A 24,361-nucleotide genomic window follows, 5' to 3' on the forward strand; every position below is an offset into this window, starting at 1 on the left:
TGTTACTTAGAAATACAATTTGCAATGTATTAGTCAACTAGTTAACTGACAATACTGAGTCAGCAGTGGAATATATTCAGATAGACATAATCCAATTTTGGCTTTCTTGAACTTAAAAGTTAATTTTGTATTCAAGGACATTTGCCTTAAGTTTGACATGTAATACTTTTGTGATTCAGCAAAGTAAAAAGCAATTATCTACAGATAATTATGCATTAGTAATATGCATATAACTAATTCTTCTAGATCCTCAAAATTTTTTTGTTGTTGTTTAGATTGAACCAAGGACTTTTCAATACTTTGGAAGTCATAAGAGATTTCCTTTTACAGAACTGTACTTGAACACTGGGTTATAGTGTATCCTATGAAATTTATCCTTTTACCTCTAGAATTAGCAACATGGAGTACCCCATGACAATCTTTAATATGAAGCTCCATAGAAGTGTTCCTTAGGCTTCAGTTCCAATATAGCAATGTACCTTATGGAGACTGTTCCATTTAAGTCAATGTTCCCTTTCCAAAGAAAATAAAGTTCAGCTGGGCACAGTAGCACATAACTATAATCACAGCAGGTGGGGAGGTTGAGGCAAGTGATCTGAAGTTCAAGGCCAGCTTCAGCAATTTAGGGAGGCCCTAAGCAACTTAAGTGAGACCCTGTCTCAAAATAAAAAGGGCTGGGGATGTAGCTCAGTGGTAAAATGCCTCTTGGTTCAACTCCCAATATCAAATAAATAAATAAACTTCAGGGTCAATTTACTGCCTAATTCTAGTAATGTTCAGATTATTGTGGCATTCATTTTGTTTTAAATACATCCCTGGGCTTTGTTTTATCTGTTTACCGATTTTTTTCCCTTACCTGTAATTTCCTTAATTCTTATTACCATGTGTTTCAATAAGCTGTCTCACTTTCATTTTAAACAAAGCAGGAAACAAAACAGCAAATCTGGGACACAGGGCAGACACAGGGCAGATACAGGAGTGGGAGAGGGAGGAAAAAAATAAAAAATGAATTTCAGGAAGTTAAAAAAGTTATTGCTATGAAGAGATAAAGATGACAAAGTGCACAATAAAAGGATACAAGTAAAATGCAGTCAACATCCTTCACACATTTTTTTGATGTATGAGAAATGTGCTCTTATCTTTACTAAAAATTCATTTCCCTAACTATGGAATTCAGATTTTGTGAGCTATCTAATGAATTTTGAATGTCTCTGATTTAATGTAAAATGTAAGGAATTATTTCTATCATTTAAACAAAATAGAAGAAAACCTTTCTTACTGACACAACTATGACCTTAAAAAATAATACCCAGAGTTAAAATACCACCCTATTTCCATGTACTAGTGTTTCTGCTTGTCTAAGAAAAACCACTGGCAAATAAAATGAAAAGCAAAACAGGTAATTCTTGCTATCAATTGTAAATTTTTTATTTTTGTGTGGAAATCTAATGTTTACTTAAAACCCAAAAGTATAATAGAAACAGATATATTAATCCATTGAACCTTTCCATAAACATTTTAAGAGTTTACTCATGATATATTCTTTAAGTTAACTCACATAAAGCCAACTACTTATGAAGTATAATTTAAACTCTATTGATGATTTAATAACAAGCACAACATAAAAACCAAGACTCTTCCTCTGTTTCGGCATAAATGTTTTACTGTGAAGTTATCCTTTTAATATCTCTGGAGTCAATTCTGTGTGAACCAGGATGGCCGTTTCCTATCTCGTTCAATGATCCTCTTGCCTTGATCATTTTCTGATGGTGTCTCTCCTGAGTACAGCACAACAGTCTCCACTGTAGGAGCCTTAAAAGGCCCCCCTTCTTGCTTCCTTATCTGCTGTCTGATTTCTCGAGCCTCTTTGCACACCTTCTCATAGCAATAGCCACAAAGGACATGCTTCTGTTTCAGGTGACCACATTCAGGACAAATGTCTATATTGTTCTTTAAAACAAAAACATAATAAACAAAAACATATATAATACTTCCATTTTAGAGATACTTACATCTTAGCTTTCTGAGAAGTGTTTGGGCTACATGAGTCATATACCATCTAGTTCAACCTCACTTTAATAGGGAAACTGAAAAAAAGGAACACTGAATTTGAATCAATAGAAAATTTGGGAATAGATATCAGGTTTACAAACATTGTATCTGATACATTTTTACTTAAATACAGTAGTCATCTTCATATAAAAAGGTTCTCTATTCCCCAGCTTCAAATACTAAATATCCCATAATGAGTCCATCAACACAGTGGGGTGACCTATGTAGACAGCATCCTAAGTAAGAAACTAAGGAAAGATAAATTCACTTTCAATTATCTTGTGGAAAACAAGTTAACAAGATTATAACCCATTTTCCTCTGCTTTATTACTATATGATTTGAATTTCTGTATAGAAATCATAGGTTTGGTGGATAGTCTATAATTTTTTTTGTATGTGAGCACTGATTAGTCCTTAATGTAAAATTCTCTGAACTTCTTCCCTGACTGCTTTTAATATTTAGACTAGAGGACAGCACACTTACTTAATGAGAATATTGTATTTCACTTAGGCTGAATGATAGGCAGACCGTGAGGCTACTCAAGGACAGACTTGAGGAAAAGCACACCCACAAAAATCAACACATTACCTTAACTTTAATAAGTTTGTGAGGGTTTCTTCTCCTACACCGGTTCACTTCAATGCTGCGTCTGTTTTTGGGAGCTGCCATCCAAAAGATGTTATCCAAAAAGTTGGAATTCTCCTTACTTCCACAGGAATCATTTGTAAATATGGCTGGACCCTGGACTGCTAATGCTGGTCCTATAAAATAAAACATGGAGATACAAAATCAGTTTCTAGCTCCTAAGAGACTATTTACAGATATCACTATTCTTGCTAACCAACCATGATATGTTAACCAACACAAATGTGTAGACATACTGATAGTTTAGAATGTTCAATAGAAATTTAACATGAAACCTTAGCTAGTAAAATATATAGAATTAAAGCTAATAAAGAAAGGAAGAACACAAATAGAAATTTATTTTAATAAAAACTGCGGAAATGAGTTAAGAGAAATTACATCAAGAGTTTCTCATCTCATGTAGTATAGAACTCAGGAATTTAGTAGTAAACATGAATAAAAGAATGACAGGTGCCTAACTTCAAAAAAAAAAAAAAGAAGAAGAAGAAGAAGAAGAAGAAGAAGAAGAAACAAAATCACTCAATTGTCCACATTTTACTTGGTGGGCAGCTAAGTAATTAATTAATGTACATGTAGATCTGATTAAAAATGACTAAATGCACTTCTGACCTGCATTGGGATAACTGTGTACTAGCCTCTTAAAAATTAGTTCATTTATCAAATCACATGGTAAGTTCCTCAAATCTCTAAGTTCTTCAATAATATTTAATCTTGACTCCTGTCTGATCACTATAGAAAAGACAGCTCACCATTTCTTTGTATATTTTTTATTTATGTGACTATCAAAGTCTCATTTTTGTTTTTCTAAATTGCTTATAAAAATCAAAGAGATTCCTTTACTCCTTGGCTATTCTTGAGACTTACAATACTACTTTTGTTTTTTAAGAACTCTTAAAAGTACATAAAACTCTCCATATTTAACAACTGATATTCTTTTTCAATAGATCTAAAAGTATTGCTAAGCATGGCCCAGTGGTTAATAACGCAGAATCTGGACTGTCTGTGGGACGCTGAAATTTTTCTAAGTCTATTTCTTCAGTTGAAAAGTGGTGAAAATTAATGGGATTGTTGAGAAGCTTATCCCAGGAAGTGGTTGGTGAAAATGTACTTAGCCCAGTGTTTGGTATATTGTAGTACATATTTTCTTGGTCTGTATCTGTTTAGATTGCCTAGGTATTATCACTTTGGGGATATTTAGTAAATGTCAAAGCAATAACAGTTTTAACATCCAAAATATTTTCAATTAAAACTTGTTCCTCAACGAATATAAGGAATCAGAATTAATCTGCACAGAGCTCAAACACCACAGAGAAGAACAAGTTGCATCCTGTGGACAATGGAACTGAAAGAAATGAGAATTGGGATCCACAGTGGCCAGCCATAGTGCCAACTGAGAACTGCATAAGTATACACACAGGACAACTCTAAACTCCTGGACAAATGAGACTTAACCGAACTCTAGCACCACTTCTGGCAACATAAAGTCATGTCCCTGGGATGACCTCAGCTCTCCTTAAAGTTTAAGCCTGAGAAAGTTTCACGCTAACAGGAAACTTTATTTTTGGTCTAGCCAATACACACCTGAATAGGCACCTGAATTCCTTATCTTACAGGATCTACTAAAAAGGAATTACAATTGTAAAGACATATCACTTTCACCTCCAAAGCGTCTCTCTCAAGAACCCAAGGCCATTCCTTTGGAATATAATCAATGATCAAGAAGGCTTCTGTCTCTCGGTCTGTTTTGTGCGAACAGAACTCTACCTTGGATACCTGCGAGCTAGCAGACACAGCTGTACTAATCCCACTTACAATGACCAACCCTCGCTCCATTTCACTTCTCTTACTCTTCCGACTCACTTGCCTCCATTCTCCTTTTAAAACGCCCGTATCACCTCTGTAAATTGGAATGAAACTCAGTTCTTTCTTCCTTCAGAAATTACTCGAAAGCATCTGTTTTCAGCATTTTAACAAAATTCGGCTGTGCTAATCCTTAACAAGCTAAGGCGCTTGGGTACCAATCTACATACGAATGGACAAGAACAGAAATTTTATTTATTTGCTCGATGCGCACAAATAGCTGCTATGGTTTCCTGGCTAAAGTAAGGAACCACGTCCCCCTATGCGCCTCCGGGAATGAGAAAGGCCAAGGACAAAAACCAGGAACTGTGTCTACCAAGCAGCCTGCCTCATTGATCCACTTCCTACGGAGCCTTTCTTTACCTACCCCACGGAGGAGCTGGATACCCTGGCCAGCTCTTTTGAAGTTTTCGCTGCAGAAGCTCCCAGCAGTTTCGGAGCAGCCCCCGTGCAGCGGGCCACGGAGGCACCACAACCAAGAGCATGCCAGACGCCATCTTCATTGCCGGAAAACGGAACTCACTGGGCTGCTGGATCCTGCCCCTATGAATGTGCACAAAGACCCAGAGTCGGGCAAATCTACCTTATAGAACTACAACTCCCAGAATGCCCCTGAGGTGGCTCTGACTCTGCTCCAATCAGAGAAAAAGAAGGAAAGGAAGAGGGCGGGGAAATGGAAAGAAATCGACCGCGGTGCGCATGTGCGCGAGTGTGCTTTGGTTCTCCGGGTAAAGATGGCGGAGCGCGGTTACAGCTTCTCGCTGACTACATTCAGGTATTGAAGGGACCCCAGGGTCCTGCACGTAGCAAAGGTTGCAGGAGACTACCCGACCCCACTTTATTTGAAGTGGCTTGTGTCTTAGAATTTCCGGAGGGTCCAATGGGAAGTGGAGTTGGAAATGCAGCTTTGCAAAGTCATTTGCCAGGCCGGCTGGGGAACGGGAAAGCCTCGAAAGTCATGGTTCCGGCAGGCCTTAGGAGCCCATTTGGGGGACCTGGGGACAACTGGAGATTGCGGGACCGGGAAGCTGCTAGGCAGGATTTCACTTTCGCCTTGAATACAAGAAAAGGAGGAGTTAGCTTGCTCCTGGTGACCCGTTCAGAATTCAGAATTTCCTTCTTGACCAAAGTAGGCCCCATGCAGGAGTGCCTGAAACTCGGAATCTCCACTAAATATGTGGAGTTGCATTTTTTTTTTTTTAAAGAATCTTGGCTTTACGATTAGGCCGGAGTCTTGGTTACAGTTTGATCCTAGTGTCTTGAAACTTATGCTTTCGGTTTCTTCCGTGTCCCAATTAGAAGCGTAAGGACTGAAAAATGAAAGCGCTGATGTTTCTATCAATTAGGTTGTTGTGGGCCCCAAAATAACTAGGCTACAATATATGTTTTGGTCTTTTTGGTTTTGTACGGAGGAATGCTTAAAGAGTTTAGGTTTTTCTGTTATAAAACAGGGAATTAAAGTAATATTCTCAAAATACAGTTGAGGTGAAACATCGTACCCAAAGTAAGAAAACAATCACTGAAGAATTTTTAAAAATGACCAGGGAAGGATTCTAGTTTGACCATTTTCTTAAGGATCAGTAATGTCCCATTTAGTTGTCCTGTCTGACTACTGAAGGCACAGAGGATCTAACTTGTTGAATACTTTCTGTGTTGGTGCAACTTAATCCTCCTCCACTGCTTTACCTACCACCATGTTACTGAAGAGCTATCCACACTTGGACAAATTAACTTGTCCAAGGTCATTATTGAGTAATTAAGTGGACATACACTTTTTATTACATGTTGTCTTACTAAAATTAAAAAAAAATGTCTTCCTCTTGGCAGTTTTCAGTATGTCAGGGTGCAATAGTGTTTTGGCAAACTTTGAATGAAATTAATTTAATTAAAGGGTTTTGTTATATACCTTGACAGAGACTAAAATGTGCAAAGTAACCACTGTTCACTTATGTGAATATAACACACAAGATTCTTTATCTCTAAGGATAATTTTGGTGGAGCTGAGGCACAAAACAACCATATTTCATCAGGGACTGAATAGTTTTTGGGTTTTTTTTTTTTTTGTATTGGGAATTGAATTCAGGGGCACTCGACCCCTCCCCCCAAGCCACATCCCCAGCCCTGTTTTGCGGTTTATTTAGAGACAGGATCTCACTTTGTTGCTTAGCTCTTCCCCTTTGCTGAGGCTGGCTTTGTTGCTATCCTTCTGCCTCAGCCTCTGGAGCCACTGGGATTTCAGGTGTGCTCCACTGCCCCAATAGGACCTGAATCTTTTTTTTTTTTTTTTTTTTTTAAAGAGAGAGTTTTTTAATATTTACTTTTCATTTTTCTGTGGACACAGCGTCTTTATTTATTTGTATGTAGTGCTGAGGATCGAACCCAGCGCCCCGCGCATGCCTGGCAAGTGCGTTACTGCTTGAGCCACATCCCCAGCCCAACTGTTGTGATTTAAAAAAAAAAAAAAAAAACATTTTTAGAATGTTATGATTAGAATTAAAACTATTAGTGGTGGAACTGACTAGAGATTATGGGATGAAGAAGGTGTTTTTGTACCTTACATTTAGCTGAAGATATTGACAATAATTGAGCAACTTGGCGCCAGTTGATGAATTCTGAAAAAAAAAAAATGTTTTTCTGTTACCCAGGAATTTTATTTAAAAAAGGACAAGAGAAGAGGCATTAGTTTGAGTGATCAGGACAGATCCATTTTTCAATGATTTTTTATTCTGGAAAATGAAAAGGAGCCAGCTGTTTGAAAATTTAGGAGTAAAGAGAATAGTTGATAGAAGGTGGAATATAATGAGCAAGGAGGTAATATAGCTGAAGGCTAACCATTCAGGGTCTGCAGGCCAGAGTGAGTAGTTTTCATTTTATTTTAAGGGAACCAAGAAGTTTTTATAGGATTTAGTTGTGGATAACATGCTTCAGAGATAATTCTGTCTGGGAGTATAAGTAAAGTAAAAAGGTTATTTTGGTTATTCCAAGTAGAGGTGCTGGTACTTTACACTGAGGTGAGGGTATTATTGACTATAAAACATGTTCAGTTGCTCAGCAAGCTTGCAGGTTATTGAGCTTTCACAGAAAGTTGAAATGATAAAGGTATTTATAGGTGGCTCTGGGAGCAGAGAAAAGATAATTAAGTTTGCATGAGTCTTGAAATATTCCCTGGAGGTATTAAAACAATACTTGAAAGCTAGATGAACCCTGAAAGTTATGATTAGTGATCATTAAGTGTCAAAAAGTTTACCCAAATGTTATAATTTAAATGCTTATTAATATTTTCCTCTCAAGTCAGCTAATTTTATTTAGTCTGTAAGCTGCCACTTTATCAGTCAAATGACTCTGGGTTCCCAGTACTAGGTTATTTCCTAAAAAAATAACCAGAGCTTACACTTTGTTGAGGAAGACACATATTATAAAAATAATTCATATATGATATGATGAACTTTAGCCAAAGAGAAAGTATAGGACACCTTAGGCATGATTATATGGGATTCAAATTAGTCTGACAGGGTGGCATCCCTTGAGGGCATAGCATATCTACTAAGGACTCTAGGATGACCAGAAAGGAGTTTATTAGGCAATAGAGAAATGGGAGTCATGTGTAGGAATTAGCTTGTCAGAGGAGTTTTGACATCTAAAGAGCAGCCTGTGTGTCTGGAGCAGGGTGGGATGGTGAAAGTTGAGATTTGAGTGTATGAAATTGTATGAGATTTAATTGTATGAAGTTAAAACAGATGGCCTTCTGGGGCTTAAGATCATCTTCATATTTTTCAATAGTAAAGATATGGACCCAGTGGTGACACAGAACCAATTACTTTATTCAGGATTTTGTTTCTTGTTTTTTCTCTAAAATGAGGAGGTTGGTTTGTGATGCTGATTGTAACTCAGCAACTAGTTTGAAATAAAGTATTACCTAAAAGGCCAGTTTGGGACGAGTTATTTGCCTGCCAAACTCATGAAACTGGAGCTGTTAAATGTAACCATCTAATGGTTCTTAGAATTAGTTTTATATTATATGGAGAATGCTTCGTTGTGAATGATACTTATCTAGGTCTTGCATGTTAAGCCCTGTCTATTTTCTTAAAAAAAATAAAAAAAAAAGAAGGAAAGAAAGAAACCATAGAAAATGCATGCTCTTTGGTTTTTAACAGACACATACATTTTCTTGATTATGTTACCATTCAGAATTTGCTTACTGCTAATTCATGCCAAAAACTTTTATAGGCATTATTTCGTTTAATCATTGCAATAACACTTTAAAAAGAGAACTGCTATGTATTATTGACCTCCATTTTACAGATGGGAAAACAAAAAGCTTAAGTAACTTGTCTAAAATCACAAGGGTGGTAAGTGGTGAAAAGAGACAATAGTAATGCTGTTATTCCAAGTACAAATACAAACCAACCAAAGGAAATAGAATTTGTGATTCACCATGAGTATCTTCAAATCATCTTGAAAATTACTAAACAGCTTCATATAGATAATCACAGGCCAACCGTTGCTTAGGTTTTGATTAATGGGATTTGAGTTGTACATCTGTACTCAGGATGTTTCTACAAAAAACATTTGAAAATAATGTGAACTTAGCAAATACCTGTGTTTCCTTTTAAGCCCATCTGGTAAACTTGTCCAGATTGAATATGCTTTGGCTGCTGTAGCTGGAGGAGCCCCTTCAGTGGGAATTAAAGGTAATTAAGTGCTTTATTCACTTTAGGTGCTTGTTAATAGTTTTCATGATGGAAGGGGTAGTAATTAGTTTATAAGTAAATAGCTGTGATAGTATAATCTTTAAGTTCTTTTTGTTAACTTAGAATACTTTGAAGTTTAAAGAAAATAGAAATAAAGACTAATGAGGTGATTAAAATTTCTTTTTAAAGTAAATGTAGAACCTTTATTAGTTGTGATAACCTACATGTAGTCTTTCCCATTCAGAAAATCGAGTATTGTTTTGTTTTTCCACTGATTGTGTTGCTGCTCTCTTGCAGTTTTTGTCATATAACTTAGGACTTCCTAAGTTCATTTTAAAACATAATTTAAAGATAATGTGATTGTTTCATATCTTAGTACTCTTAAAGAAGAAGTCTTGATGTTATAAGAACAGGGACAAAGTTATCCAGAATATGGTGTATTTTAAAACATGTAAATTCTCAGATATCCTATGGTACTTTAAGAGAAGTTGTGTTGTGTAGTGCCTTTAGTTTGGGGGATTCCCCCTCCCCTCAAGTGCATTTTAAATGACCAGTGAGGGAAAAATTGATTTACCATTTTTTAGTTGACTTTAATACAGAATTTAAAACAGGAATCTAGAAGAAGAGGTTTCATAAATTAGAGGAAATAACAAAGTAGTTTGGGTTTAATCCACCAATAATTAGAAAATGATTGAAATAGAGGTTTAAAATGATTAAATATATAGGTCTTTATTTATTTATTTATTTTTTAAAGCTGCAAATGGTGTGGTATTAGCAACTGAGAAGAAACAGAAATCTATTCTGTATGATGAACGAAGTGTACACAAAGTGGAACCAATTACCAAACATATAGGTTTGGTCTATAGTGGAATGGGTCCAGATTACAGGTACTTTATATTATTTATAGTTCTCTCTACCATCTCATGAATTGATTGTAAACTATACATTGGGGAAAAAAGTCAATAGATGTTCCTTTAATCTTTCAACTCTTTGTGTTTTGTTTCGAAACTTTAGCCTCATTAATAGCTTAATTTAGTTTGTCTATATACATTACTTTAAGGAGATTAACTCAGTTTCCCTCCATTTTAAAAGAGGAGATAGACATAGTACTTAGTCCTCTGTCTCTGTTTAGTGGATACCTTGATTCCTTCTGATCACTATCCTTCCTCTGTCCTCCAAGGACTGGACATAAAGGGCTTCAGTGTTCCCTAATGCACTATTTATTTATTTATTCATAGAATTGAAGTCATGCGACCACTGAGCCATCTCCTCAGCCCTATATTGTATTTTATTTAAAGACAGGGTCTCACTGAGTTGCTTAGCACCTCGCTTTTGCTGAGGCTGGGTTCGAACTCTACAATCCTCCTATCTCAGCCTCCTGAGCTGCTGGGATTACAGGCTTGTGCCATTGTGCCTGGCCCTAATGCACTTTTTAAATTTGTATATATATCAAAAGAACTAGAACCATAAGTATTGCAAGCACTTTCGCCAGCAAGGGAGTTAAATGACTTTGTAGCTTTTTTTTTTTGTTTGTTTGTTTATTTTGTTTTGGGTGCTAGGGATAAACTTTGAGCTTCACATGTTTTGGCAAGTGCTCTTTCACTGCTCTACCCCTCTCCCTAATGCAATTTAAAAATGATTAAAACAGTATATGTTATAGTAAACCATATTTTAAAAAGTATCAGATGGCAAAAGAAAGCATTATCATAAAACTTCATTGTATTTATGGTTCTTGTCAAAGGGACAGAATTCTTAAAGCCCACTTAAAGTTGTTCAGTATGACAGCCTTCTGGGATCCAGAAGCTCAAAGACACATTCCCTTTGTATTTCATAGGAAAAGAGAGTATTGCTATTATATCAGGTTACCAACAAATAGAAAGCTTTTTATTCATGATTTTGTAGAATAAGATAAATAGAGCCAAAATTTTACTTAAAGGAGTCAGGAAAAACAGCAAGATCACTGAAATGTAATCAGCTTTCAATATAGTGGATCTTGATACCATTGTACAGAAGGGAGACTGCAGTGTGCCACCACCAATAGAATAAACTTCTTAATATATTTGATTATTATGTCATATATTCTTAGTATCTTGACATTTTTATATTTTAAGTTAAAATAGTTTGAGTTAAAATAGTTTCTTACTGTTTCTTAATCTCTGAAGGTTACTTGAAAGTGTAGGCAGGGAGATTTAGGCAGTCTGCAGAAAAGACTGGTACAGAGTAAGAAAAAAATGCTCTAAATTGTGTGTCTCTATGTTCACCCAAATTGTGTGTGTGTATGTTCATATATGCATATGTGTGTTGGCTGGGGTGAAATCTAAAAAGACAGGGTGGCTGCTCTCAGGATAGGGAAGACTGTCTCCTATTGCTTGGCTCCTCTATGATGCTTTGATATTTTTTTTCCTAAATTAACTGGAATCTGATTTAAAAAAGGGGCTAGGGATGAGTGGTACAGCACTCCTGGGTTTAATCCCCAATGTCCCCCTATACATACAAAAAGAGATACATATTAAACTTGTGTTGTAGGTATATGCCTAGAGAAGGGTAATGGGTCTTTTTGAGTAGTAGAGCATCCTAATTTTAATTAAATCTTATTTCTTCCTTCTTTGTAGAGTGCTTGTGCATAGAGCTCGAAAACTTGCTCAGCAGTATTATCTTGTTTACCAAGAACCTATTCCCACAGCTCAGCTGGTACAGAGAGTAGCTTCTGTGATGCAAGAATACACCCAGTCAGGGTAAGTTGATTTTATTATTCAAAATGAGGTATGAATTACAAGGAAAAAAGTCATTTTAAAAGAGGAGATATATAAATAGAGATTTGTTCTCCCTGTATTTGCCCAAAAATGGAGGAAATCACTAAGATTATTTCTGATCTTTACTGAAAATGATTTCTTAAGGAAAAATGTGAACGCAACAGCAGAAAGTAGCTTTTAGATACCCAAAGACCTTTGGCTGGTTACTAATTAAAACATTTATGGGCAATGATTAGTATTTCTACATTTGTCTTCCCAGTGATAAATGATTATTAAAGGTAATGAAAGTAATAGCTGTTGGATACATTTTATTTATTCATTTTAATCCCGATGTTTTTAGGTTTGGGTGTGAATGAGAGTATATAGGTAGTTGTTGAAATGTAAACTCAGTGGAAAAAAGAAGTTTATTTAGTTCACAGTTCTGGAGGTTCAGTAACATGGTGTTGGCATCAGCTTCTTGAAGATGTTCTTCTGGCATGTAGCATTACATGGCCAGAGGGAGCCCTTGCAAGATAGGTCATGTGGTGAGAGAGGAAGCAAGACTATGTGAAGGAGCTAAACTTGCTGAATTGTAACTATCCACTCTTGTGGGAACTAGTCTATTCCTGTAATACCTAACCAGTAGGCATTAATCCTTTCCGAGGATGGTGCCCCATGACCTAATTTCCTTCTACTAGGTTCCACCTCTTAAAAGATCCACCACCTCTCATTCCATTACATTGGGAATCAAACTTCTATACATGAACTTGGAAATAAACCCTACCCAAACTAGGGTAAGGTGTTACTCCATTCATCCAAACTTAAATTTAATTATTGCTTCTCACTTCTATAAAGAGAATTATTTTGAATTGATTCATTTACAAAGACTTTAAATATTTTCTAAGGAACTTCTAAGTCTTATTCAGTTTATTTGATAATTTGCTTTTCTTGAGAGTATTGATAAATTTTCATTTGAGGGTGATTTTTAACACCATGAACATACCAAATAATTTTCATTTGCTTTCTGCAGTGGTGTTCGTCCATTTGGAGTTTCTTTACTTATTTGTGGATGGAATGAGGGACGACCATATTTATTTCAGTCAGATCCATCAGTAAGTATCATTAGATGTATTTGAGGGATTTGTTAAAGTACTCTTAATATCTAATAAAAGAAGCCATGAAGGTTTTGAAATTTAGCAGTATTTTCTCTTTTTTATTTGGAGTTTAGAAAGTATAAGGTGTGTATTAGTTTGTACATTTAAAATTCTGGTAACCTGGCCTTTTGCCAAGGAAGCTACCAGTTATAACTTTTCCCTCTTTTTCTGTCTTGTTCATTAACATTGCATACTTGAGTAACTTGTTGAAATAGTTGTTATCAAATCTCATTAAATCTGTGGAATTCTTTTACTTAGGAAAATGTTGCAATTAAACATATGAATCTGGAGAAATATTATCTTTGTTAGCAGGTTAATCTTGGAACTGATTTTTGAGTGTCACTCTTACCAGCAAAAATATTAATTTAATTCAGTGTTTTGCAAAATGAATGTAACTAATATTTTGGGCAAGTTGTCTGCTCTAAAACAGAAGACTGGTATCTAGAATAGAAAGCATTCCTAAGTACCATTCCATATCATTCCATTTGTCATAAGAAAAAGTTTAAGATTAGAGACTAAATTTTCATTGTTTATGGTAGGTAATTACAAGTTCACTCAATGCTAACCTTATTTATAAACTTAAAAGGCAAAAAAAAATTATATATATATGATGGTTACTTAAATCAGAAAAGGAAGTATTAGGGAATTTTGACATTGTTTTTACCTCATCCCTGGGCTTCTGAAGCTAAATGACAATTTCTTTTACTTCACTTTGCAGTGGGTAGCAGAAGCTCCCATCTCTGGAACTATATGCATTTTTCTTGCTCTGTTATCTAAAAGGCAATTGTTTAAATTGTTTTAATATGTTTGATATATCTTTCTTGGTATTTTTTACTGTGTGCATATGTTTTTCAACAGATGATGTCATGCTATTTATGATATTGCTGCTTTCATTTCACTTCAAATTATAAAATATCAAAACCTTTGAATATTTTTTAATGAAAAGCTACCTCTTTAATTTATTCACCAATGGGTGGTGAGTTGATCACCAATTTTCAGAGTTATGTGATAGATTTTTAAGTCCCTTCAATCCAGTAAGCTAAACTGTTACTCTTAATTACTTGTTAACCCCAGTTTTCTTTAACTTTTTTTTAATAGAATTTATGTATAGTACACTGCATCATCAACAATTCTCATCATTAGTTTGTTGAGTTTCGATATATATACATTTCAGAGGAAACTATCACCACAGACAAGATACCAACTTTTTCCTTAACTTTCAAGTTGTTTCATGCCTCTTTAATCTATCCCTCTAATCTTTTTAAAAGATAATCTATTTGTGACATTTTCATTCCATTCCAATAAGTATTCTATGACCTTAGAAATTAAGACCAGTTACAGAGTTTAAAAGCAAATGTTAAAATAATACAGTTGTATTAATTTTTAAAAATGTGTCTCTTTTCCCTTAATGATTAGGGAGCTTACTTTGCCTGGAAGGCCACAGCCATGGGAAAGAACTATGTAAATGGGAAAACATTCCTTGAGAAAAGGTAGGCTCACGATAACTGTATTCAGCAGCGAATTGACTTGACACTTTTCAGCACACTTTATTATCATGGACCTAAACAAATTTGTGGTACTACTTTGTATTTGAACCTAGTTTCAGATAGAAGAAACAGAAAAATTCTCAACATCCTGTCTTCCTAGCTTTCAGAATAAGTGGTATATTAATTTCTTAAGGACATCTTTTTCACATTTTTGTTTTTTTCTTAAATAATTTTTTTTACTTCATTTTCCCTGTTATTAAAAAAAAATTGTGTTAAGGAGGAGAAAAGTGTTTAAATGATTTAATAGCAGCTGTATATTATGATGACAAACATTGTGAAATCAAGAAATTGTGATAACCAAATACCTGCTGTTGAGTAGATTAAGTGTATGATTTGTGTTCTTGATGAGGAGTGGAACACCTTGTAAAAGTCTACTGTCATTGCAGAGCACAACAAATTGCTTTCACTTATTCCCAGTAGTATTCCAGACTCAGCATTGTTTTAGTCCTCAAAAATGTTTGACCTTTGGAACAGAAAGCTTTTGTAATTGACTTGAACAGATGACCCTTTTTAGTACATATTTAACATATTAATATTAGGGTTATTAAAGACATTAGACTTTCACTTAAATGGTAAACTTAATCTTGGAGTCTTAAAGCACTTTGCTTAAACTTTTACTTATTGAGTCCAAACATTTCACATGTCATAACATGTTATAGCTTATAAAAACAAACAAAATTTTAGCAAAGGTCTGATTTTTCTGCTTTATTTTGTAATTATAATATTATTTCCATTTTATTAAAGTATTTATACTTAAGAAATTTCCTAAAACTTTTAGGATTATACTTTTTCCAATGTTTGGAAATTGAGCACCAAATGATGATAAATTTCTTATTTGGGGACAGCTATCAATGAAGTTATTAGAGGAATTAATGCATTATTTAGTATTTTTAAGAGTGTTAGATTTTTTTAAAAACATCTTGGGGCTGGGGTTGTGGCTCAGTGGTAGAGTGCTTTCCTAGCATATGTGAGGCATTGGGTTCCATCCTTAGTACCACATATCAATAAATAAAATAAAGGTCCATTGACAACTAAAAAGTATATAAAAAAAAAACTTACACTGTTGTGGTCATTGTATTTGAATTGATATGAAGAATATAAATAGTGCCATAAAGTCATTTATTTATTTTTTTAAATTTTCTTTAGATATAATGAAGATTTGGAACTGGAAGATGCCATTCATACAGCCATCTTAACCCTAAAGGTTAGTCTACTATCTGCTAACTGGATTTATGAGGATTTTAAAATTAATTGGAAAATTGATTATTTCACCTTCTTCTCAATAGGAAAGTTTTGAAGGGCAAATGACAGAAGATAACATTGAAGTTGGAATCTGCAATGAAGCTGGATTTAGGCGGCTTACTCCAACTGAAGTTAAGGATTACTTGGCTGCCATAGCGTAATAATGAAGTGACTGAACAATCCAGAATTTCAGATAATCTATCTACTTAAACATGTTTAAAGAATGTTTTGTTTTGCAGACTTTTTGCATACTTATTTCTACATGGTTTAATGGACTGATGTTTTTAAAAATGACACTTATAAATCATAATAAACTGTTAAATTCAATTTGCAGCTTTTTAGGAGTTAGTAAAATTTTAACACAGCTATTTCCTGCTTTTTATCATAGCTGATTTCTAGAAACCACATTACAAAGCAGAATGATGAAATCACTCTTCAGTTTTGGTGTACTTTTGATTAAGTCAAATCTTGTTGCCCCATTTACCCCAGGATGCTGCCTGTTTCTTAAAGTAAAGTGCTGATTTTGAGAAACACTGCTTTTAGAGCTGAGAGAATATGCAGACTTTCATGGACTCATGAGACGATATGAAGCATAGGTGTTAGGCACCAGTAAGTGTGTATCAGTGAGGTCCTTGAGTGCCCTGTTTGAATGTATTGGAGCTATGAAGAGGGGTCAAATGGGTCTCCTGTGGAAGATATGTCAAGTAAATAAACGACAATTTGCTGGTTCCTGTTGGTTTCTCTATCACAAGTAGGTAAGCTTATTTAGAAGGAATCCTAGGTGGTATTAGGTTTGTGTTTTGTTTTGTTTTTTACTTTTGGATAGGAAAAATGTTGTCTGTCTTATTCACAGCAAAGAGTTCATGAACATTGTTAGTCTTACTAACTTGAAGAGATAATAGGCAAATAAATGTAGTTCAAAAGATTTTGAGTCAGATTTAGCTAAGTTTAGGGGAAAAGTTTAGCGTTAGCCTTGCCTTGGAGCAGTTTTAACAGGATTCTCAGTTCTACTACTTGCCATCACTTTAACTCTATATATTATGAGTAGTGGAAATGTTTTAAGAGATAGTAGATGACACAATGATCTCCTGTTTTAAGATGTTTGTAATGAAGCTTCATCTGATAATCTCCTTATGGGCTGTTGGTATATTGTGTCTCCAGCACACTAGAAAGTGAATGTGTAGTCGTAGAAAAGAATGGACCTTGAAGTAGGTCTCAGCTTATCCACTAATAGGCTAAGTGACTTGTACAAGTTAATTATCTCAGGCATTGTTAAAGGACTTAATTTGATAATGCAAGTGAAAGGCCTGGCATTGTTAATGGTTAAATACAGTGCTTTTTAATTTGCTTAGACCCTCTATAATGTCCAGTATTAAAAAACTAGAGAAATGCCAAAGTTCTACAAATGAGAGAAGGGAAGAGATAGTACTGAATTTAAGAGGAGGAAAATGCATGTAGATTCTTATTGGGTACTAACAGTGCATTCTATAGAATAAAGGAGGAAAATTTAACTGAATTATATTCGATCGAGGGGCAATTTTTCTGCCTCCTGTCCCTGTTCACTTCAAAGTCCACTTTCAACTGAAGCTGCCCATAACTCCAGTCTCTTTGTTCAGCATTTATTCTTTTTCAGTGGCCTTAAAATTAAGCTGGTCCTTTTTGTCCCAATTCTTGGGAAGCTCAATTCTTTAATGTAGCAACCCATTACATCCCTAAACATTCCCAAATCTTTAAATCATGTCTAGCCTGTGGATTCTAGCTTCTTTTAGTCTATTTAAGCATTATAATACTCCTAAATGTTCTTAACCGCTCCCTACTCTTGGTTCAATTCTGTCTTAAAAACGTTTGTCTCCTCTCTGCTCTGTCCTTTCCTCTTTCCCAGTTCCTACTGAACCACAAATTTAAATTTGCAAAACAGAGATTAGCAGAGAAACATTGAAATGTTCAAAATTCATGTAAATGGTAGTATGAAGGGGTTGAAAAGGAAAGGGGAGTAAGAAAAGACTATTATAGTGCTTTATAATTATTGAATGCCAATACATTGGGAATCAGGTTAGGAAACATCAAAGGAATTTTCATCTATTACTCAATTATTTTCATAGTATAAAACTCCCTGCTCTCAGTACTTAAGCTCACCTCTTTGCAAAGGCTTCATATATGCTAAGGTGTCTATCATTGAGCTATTTGTTTAGCCTGTTACCTTCATCTCTTTATCAAGTGCTCCCTTACCTTGTAGGAAAGCTCTCTCAGACCCTAATTGTAAAGAAGAGCAAACTGATATTCATTGAATTGCCCAAGAACATGAAGTAGTTAATAGGTCCCTTGGATTAGGATCCTGATTTCCTGAAAACCAGTCTAGTGGTCTTATACTAATGTCATGTTGCCTCACAGGGGTTCTCTTCCTTCCACCTATATTGCTTATAGAACAAGTAACATCTGGCTACCAAGTGATAATTTCCGGAGCATGTGAATATTTTTAAAAAGTTAGGTAACCCACTTCATCAGAGGCCATGCACCTCAAGTTTCATCCCCTGAAAGCCAGGACTTTTGTAGGTTCTTGCCTCCCTGTTTAAAAAAAAATGGATGATATAGCCTTATGTGGTTCCCAATATTTAACTACTGTCAGTTCAGATAAGAATATAGACCTCTGTACAAAAGTTCCCCTCCAGTTCCCTACTCCCTGACTCAACAGAAAAGACTTTTCTTTTTAGGACTATATAAGTATACTATTATATTTTCTAAATAAATTCTCTGAAGGGGATACTGCATTTTTTTCCTTTGTTTACTTTGATATCTGTGCAGCCATCTAGTTTTTGCTATATTTCCCCAGCAGAACTTTAAAAACCCTATGAATACTGTTTTCCTCATGGTCAGATGAAAGGTACTTTGTAATATTCTCTCCCACACACTTCCCAGAAGCTCCTCTCTTGGAGATGTCAGTCCTCAGGAACCAGTGCCAGCTAGTTGCTTGTTTGAAACCATTCTCTCTCACTTGGCTGGGTTTAAAGATTCTAGGTTAGAAATAAATTATCTCCACATTTTGAAAGCAGTCCTCCCTTCTGAATTCCAGTGTTGCTGATGGAATCCTACTGGTTTTGTATATGTGATGCCAAATGGTTTGTTTATAACATTTTCCCTCTGCAGCTCTTAGGATTCTTTCTTTTATCTACAGTGTTCTGAAATTTCACAATGGTTTATTTGCCTTAGTGCGTTTTTTTTTTTAAAACATTCACTCTATTAAGTATTTTAGCAGACCCTATCACTGTAAAAACAAAACAAAAACCAAGAAAATCACTTAAAAGAAACTTAAAACTTTCCTTTTCTTTGTTGCCACTTTTGTTCCAAAAACATTTTTGAATACTGGACTCACTTTTTGCCCTGTTTTTCATTTCTCCTTTTCTGCTTTCTAGATTTTTTCCACCACTTTTGGTGTTTTTCAAATTTGGGATATTCATTTTACATTTGAGGAATAATTTCTTATGCTCTGCTATCTCCCCTTCTTTAAAAAATAACTATTCTCATTTCAAGGCAAATATCTTTTATTTGAAGATGCTAATTATAAAATATTTTTTAAAGCCCTTTTGTCTGCTTTCTTTTTCCTTCAAATTCCAAACAAAACAATTTTTTAAAGTGCTGTGTTTGAAGCCTGAATCTATCTTCTGGGAGATGTTCATTGATTTTTCTTGGGTCTTTGCTTAATTTCTCCAGAGATAAATAGGGTTTTGAGGGGAAGGTGGAGTAACTATGAAAGGGTTGCCAGTATTCCTGAGGGAACAGAAAAGGAGCCAATGGCACCATTCAGTAAGAAAACTTTCAGTCTTCATTCCTAATGGCACTTGTTACAATCTTTTGTTGGGCCTTAAGTCTGAAACCTATCTTCAGCATCTCTAGCTTTCTGCCTGGGAAGAATGAGGAATGGCTGAGCCTCACTGGTTGGAAGAGAGGACTTACACAAAGTTAAGCACACTTCCATTTTTAATTCAGTCTCATCTCCCCTCTACCTTTTGGGCACCTAAAGTTCCAAAGCCCTACTGGGGTTCTTTGTGAAGCACTTGCCCATTGGGGTCTGCAGGCAGCCTCCTGCATCTGCAGAAAAGCTTCCTGGATTTAGGTAACCTCTTGTGGCTCACTTATCTAAAAACTACAACTATCTCTTTAGGGTAAGATGACTGAATAAATAATATGTGTAAAATATTTAGAACACTGCCTGTCATACAGTAAGCACAAATACGTTATTGCTTCTATCTTCTAAAAATGTGTTATTGGTGTTTCTTGTCTGCAGCCATCCCCTCTCTCTTCTTTGTCTTTGTGGGTTTATTCCCTTTTACTTTCGTCATTTAACCCATTTTTTCCCTATTGTCCCAGATGTGGAACATCTGTAAAAAACTGAATAACAAATTCATGACTTACGATAACTTTGAAATAATATCTGACTATTATGCTCACAGTGGAAAACTTGAGGCTTAAAGGGTTAATTAGAGCTTGGAGAAGAAACAGGGTACATGGGATTAGTTATGACTGCAAATCTTTAATATTTAGTTTTACTTTGTCGAATATAATCTGAGTGATTTTGAATACTTGTCTAAATATCCCAGCCTCTCAGAAGCCGCCCAGTCATTTGCCCCCCAGTATGTCTATAATACTTTCTGGGGCGAGCTCAGGATGGTGTGATATGTGTTTTTTGATAAGCCTCTCTGGTGTTTTTCTCTATTAAAACGAGCCAGAAAAACACTTGAGATCCCAGTGGGATAAGTGCCACGCACTCAGTGGAATGAATTACCACCTTGGTGCTGTCCTCTGGGGGCCTGATGAGTGCGTCGGGGGCGCCTCTTCCCTTAGGGCTAAGGGTAGAAACCAGCGCCCTCAACAAACATGGCTGCCGCGCTAGCGTCGGCCACGCTCGAGAGGCCGCGCTGCCGCCTGGGAATCGCGGCTTCGGCATCACCCGGCCCGGAACCACGTGACGCGGGAGGCAGCGAAGCTCTCGCGGGCGGAGCGGCCTCGGCGTTGAGTGAGGTGGGGGCTGCAGGGTGAGCTTTCCCTGCGGGTCCCGGTCTCCGCGTGCCCGCTCCGCCTGCTCGCGCTCGCAGTTCTGGGCGCTGCTGGTGAGGAGCCCGGGAGGGAGGAGGGACGGGAGGAAGGGAGCGGGACTCGGCTTCTGAGGCCATCGGGGGCTGGGCTGGGCCGTCCTGGGAGAGGGGCACGATGCATCTTCCATGCCTGGCCTCTAAGCCCTGGCGCCTGCAGGGGCCTGCTTGAGCCTGGACCGTGTCCGGCGGGACCCATCTGCGTAGATGGACGCGCTGGGCCCAGGGGCCAAAGCCCACCCGGAAGGCCCTGCAGACCTTGGCCCACCTGGCCGCCGGCGGGTTCTTGGAGTTCGGTTATCTATGGGCTTTTCCTTACTGAGGAGTGGGAGGCAAATTGGTGGTCGCTCTAGGTCTTTCAAAGTATTCTGCTTTGACATCAAATGCAGTCTTGATTCCTTGACGTAAGTACCCTCTGTCCCAGGGGGACATCAGAGGTAGCTGGTTAAAGTACACAAACTCCTGAAGGAGGAAAAAATGAGAGAGGCTAATTGGCCAGTTTAGGAGTGAGACACTTGCTTTGAACAGTTGGTTAGCCAGGTAGTCTGTATGGATTTTTATTTTAAGCATTTTATCTGGGCGTTTTGAATCATGTATGAAAATTTCTCAGCAACAGAACAATAAGTCTGGTGTTAAGAGATAAGGAGATGTTATGCAGTAGATAGACTCCTGCATTTAATCCTAATGTTGGATATGCTGCGAACTCCATGACCTTCTGAGGAAATGAAAGTCTAAAGTGTATGAGAATCCAACACCCAGATAAGGAAGAGTTCAGAAGTGTAGGTTTCCTTAGTTACTAATCAAAGAACTCACACCAAAACACACATACAGAAGCCCAGGTTCATAAACTCAGGCTCCAAAAGCTTTGCTAGATTGAAGTTTTTAATCCTTATAATTTTGGGGGACTATTCAAATTTGCCTTGTTTGTTGTCTTTTCATAGGAAAGGAATAATGCTGTCAGCATGTCTGCACACTCCATGCTCTGTGAACGAATCGCCATAGCCAAGGAACTGATTAAGAGAGCAGAATCACTTTCTAGATCAAGAAAAGGTGGTATAGAAGGTGGTGCAAAGCTGTGCAGCAAATTGAAAGCAGAATTAAAATTCTTACAGAAAGTAGAAGCTGGGAAAGTAGCTATTAAAGAATCCCATTTGCAAAGCACAAATCTAACACATCTGAGAGCCATTGTGGAATCAGCAGAAAACCTGGAAGAAGTTGTTAGTGTTCTCCATGTCTTTGGTTACACAGATACCTTGGGAGAAAAGCAGACCCTTGTAGTGGATGTAGTTGCAAATGGTGGTCATACTTGGGTGAAAGCCATTGGCCGAAAGGCTGAAGCACTGCACAATATCTGGCTGGGCAGGGGCCAGTATGGGGACAAAAGCATCATTGAGCAGGCTGAAGACTTCCTCCAGGCCAGTCACCAGCAGCCAGTGCAGTATAGCAACCCTCATATCATCTTTGCATTTTACAACAGTGTCTCCAGCCCCATGGCAGAGAAGCTGAAAGAAATGGGCATATCTGTGAGAGGAGACATAGTAGCAGTCAACTCTCTGTTAGATCACCCTGAGGAGCTCCAGCTAAGTGAGAGTGAATCGGATGACGAGGGCCCAGAACTTTTGCAGGTGACCAGAGTAGACCGGGAAAATATACTAGCAAGTGTTGCATTTCCAACAGAGATTAAGGTCGATGTGTGTAAAAGAGTAAATCTGGACATTACTACTTTAATCACGTATGTATCTGCCCTCAGCTATGGAGGCTGCCGCTTTATCTTCAAAGAAAAAGTGCTCACAGAACAAGCAGAGCAAGAGAGGAAAGAGCAGGTTCTACCTCAGCTGGAGGCGTTTATGAAGGACAAGGAATTGTTTGCTTGTGAATCTGCTGTCAAGGATTTTCAGTCTATTCTAGATACTTTAGGAGGACCTGGGGAGAGAGAGAGGGCCACTATGCTAATTAAGCGAATTAATGTGGTGCCAGACCAGCCTTCTGAGCGTGCCTTGAGACTAGTGGCCAGTTCAAAAATTAATAGCCGTTCATTAACAATTTTTGGGACAGGAGACACCCTAAAAGCCATCACAATGACTGCCAACAGTGGTTTTGTTAGAGCTGCAAACAACCAAGGTGTTAAGTTTAGTGTGTTTATCCATCAGCCTAGAGCACTTACTGAAAGTAAAGAGGCTCTGGCCACCCCCTTACCAAACAACTACACAAATGTTGACAGTGAACAATAATGGTATCCTTTAAATATTGTCATTGAAATAAGTTATTTATACCAAAGGCTGGGTCTTCTCATCTAGATTGCAGTGGAGGGAGGTCTGTAGTAAAAAGAATACATAGAACTCAAACCAGTAAAAAATTTTTGTGTGTCTCATCTGTATTTAAAGTATATTATTGCCTAAAGTAGAAAAAGCACAAGAAACAACCTTACTTATCAAACTGTCTACATTATAGTAATTAAGACAGATCCACCTATATAAAGCTTTTAGCTGTCTCGTAATACTTTTGTTTAATTCAGTAGGGCTGCAGCTTCCCTACTGGTAATCACATTTCATGGAAAATGGCCACACTGCATCTTGCATTCATTAAATATCTGGAGAAAACTGATGCTTGGTTTTCATTGTATTGGTTTATCGGTTGATGTGGGTTGAGACTGGGACCTAATGATTTATAATTAATTTCAGATTCAAGTTAGTGACCATTATTTATAGAAGGAAAATTATTTGATATGTGTCAGGCACAGCTAGGTGGGTATGTTTACAAAGAGTACAGAGCAGAGAAGAAATGGAAATAAAGTGAAGTCTGATCATACAAATGCCATTATCTATAGACACATCTTTCTAAAAAGAATGCCAGCAGATTTAACTATGATAAAAATAAACCTAGGGGCTGGGGATGTGGCCCAAACTGAAGCGCACTCGCCTGGAATGCATGCAGCCCAGGTTCAATCCTCAGCACCGCATACAAACAAACGATGTGTCTGCCGAAAACTAAAAAATAAATATTAAAAATTCTCTCTCTCTCTCTTTAAAAAAAAAATAAATAAACCTAGAACAATTGGGTGTAAAATATTTAATTTGAATAAATTTGTAAAATGCATAAAATAATTTTTAAGATTTAGATTTTACTTTTAATTACAAAGAGCCCCATACTGTATGTATTTGAATTGTGAATATTGCTTTTCCTGTCCTGTTTGCAAGTGGCAAGTCACAACTGCATTAACTCACAAAATAATGACAGAAGAGAGACAAGGCCAGTTCCATGACACAAGTTGTAATTAAAACTACTTATGATCGTATTGTACTTAGTACTTTATCAATTTGCAGTAAAGCAAAACAAATTAGCAGAGTAGA

The 24,361-nt window shown here is 36.7% G+C and overlaps 3 protein-coding genes across 5 annotated transcripts; 2 read left to right on the top strand and 1 right to left on the bottom strand.

The window, feature by feature from the left end:
- Positions 1–1,643: 1,643 nt before the first annotated feature.
- On the bottom strand, positions 1,644–5,106 carry Mrpl32 (mitochondrial ribosomal protein L32). The gene is made up of 3 exons (XM_005319220.5): positions 4,926–5,106; positions 2,642–2,814; positions 1,644–1,950 (listed from the first exon to the last, which is right to left on the bottom strand). Exons 1-3 carry the CDS (start codon positions 5,059–5,061, stop codon positions 1,696–1,698), a joined length of 564 nt encoding a protein of 187 aa, XP_005319277.2. The 5' UTR covers positions 5,062–5,106; the 3' UTR covers positions 1,644–1,695.
- An 86-nt stretch (positions 5,107–5,192) lies between these two features.
- On the top strand, positions 5,193–16,653 carry Psma2 (proteasome 20S subunit alpha 2). The gene is made up of 8 exons (XM_005319219.5): positions 5,193–5,333; positions 9,173–9,249; positions 10,004–10,136; positions 11,862–11,984; positions 13,012–13,093; positions 14,552–14,625; positions 15,829–15,886; positions 15,969–16,653. Exons 1-8 carry the CDS (start codon positions 5,293–5,295, stop codon positions 16,083–16,085), a joined length of 705 nt encoding a protein of 234 aa, XP_005319276.1. The 5' UTR covers positions 5,193–5,292; the 3' UTR covers positions 16,086–16,653.
- A 2,814-nt stretch (positions 16,654–19,467) lies between these two features.
- Positions 19,468–23,615, top strand: C2H7orf25 (chromosome 2 C7orf25 homolog). 3 transcript variants are annotated; one of them, XM_021722296.3, is made up of 2 exons: positions 19,468–20,954; positions 21,953–23,615. In XM_021722296.3, the coding sequence occupies exon 2, from the start codon at positions 21,974–21,976 to the stop codon at positions 23,240–23,242; it is 1,269 nt and encodes a 422-aa protein (XP_021577971.2). In that variant the 5' UTR covers positions 19,468–20,954; positions 21,953–21,973; the 3' UTR covers positions 23,243–23,615. The 3 variants fall into 3 exon arrangements, with proteins under 3 accessions (XP_021577971.2, XP_005319274.2, XP_021577972.2); XM_005319217.4 differs by having other exon boundaries at positions 19,478–21,029; XM_021722297.3 differs by lacking the exon at positions 19,468–20,954 and adding an exon at positions 21,079–21,415.
- Positions 23,616–24,361: the final 746 nt, after the last annotated feature.

This window comes from Ictidomys tridecemlineatus, chromosome 2, assembly GCF_052094955.1.
Source record: "Ictidomys tridecemlineatus isolate mIctTri1 chromosome 2, mIctTri1.hap1, whole genome shotgun sequence".
NCBI classification, from domain to species: domain Eukaryota; kingdom Metazoa; phylum Chordata; class Mammalia; order Rodentia; family Sciuridae; genus Ictidomys; species Ictidomys tridecemlineatus.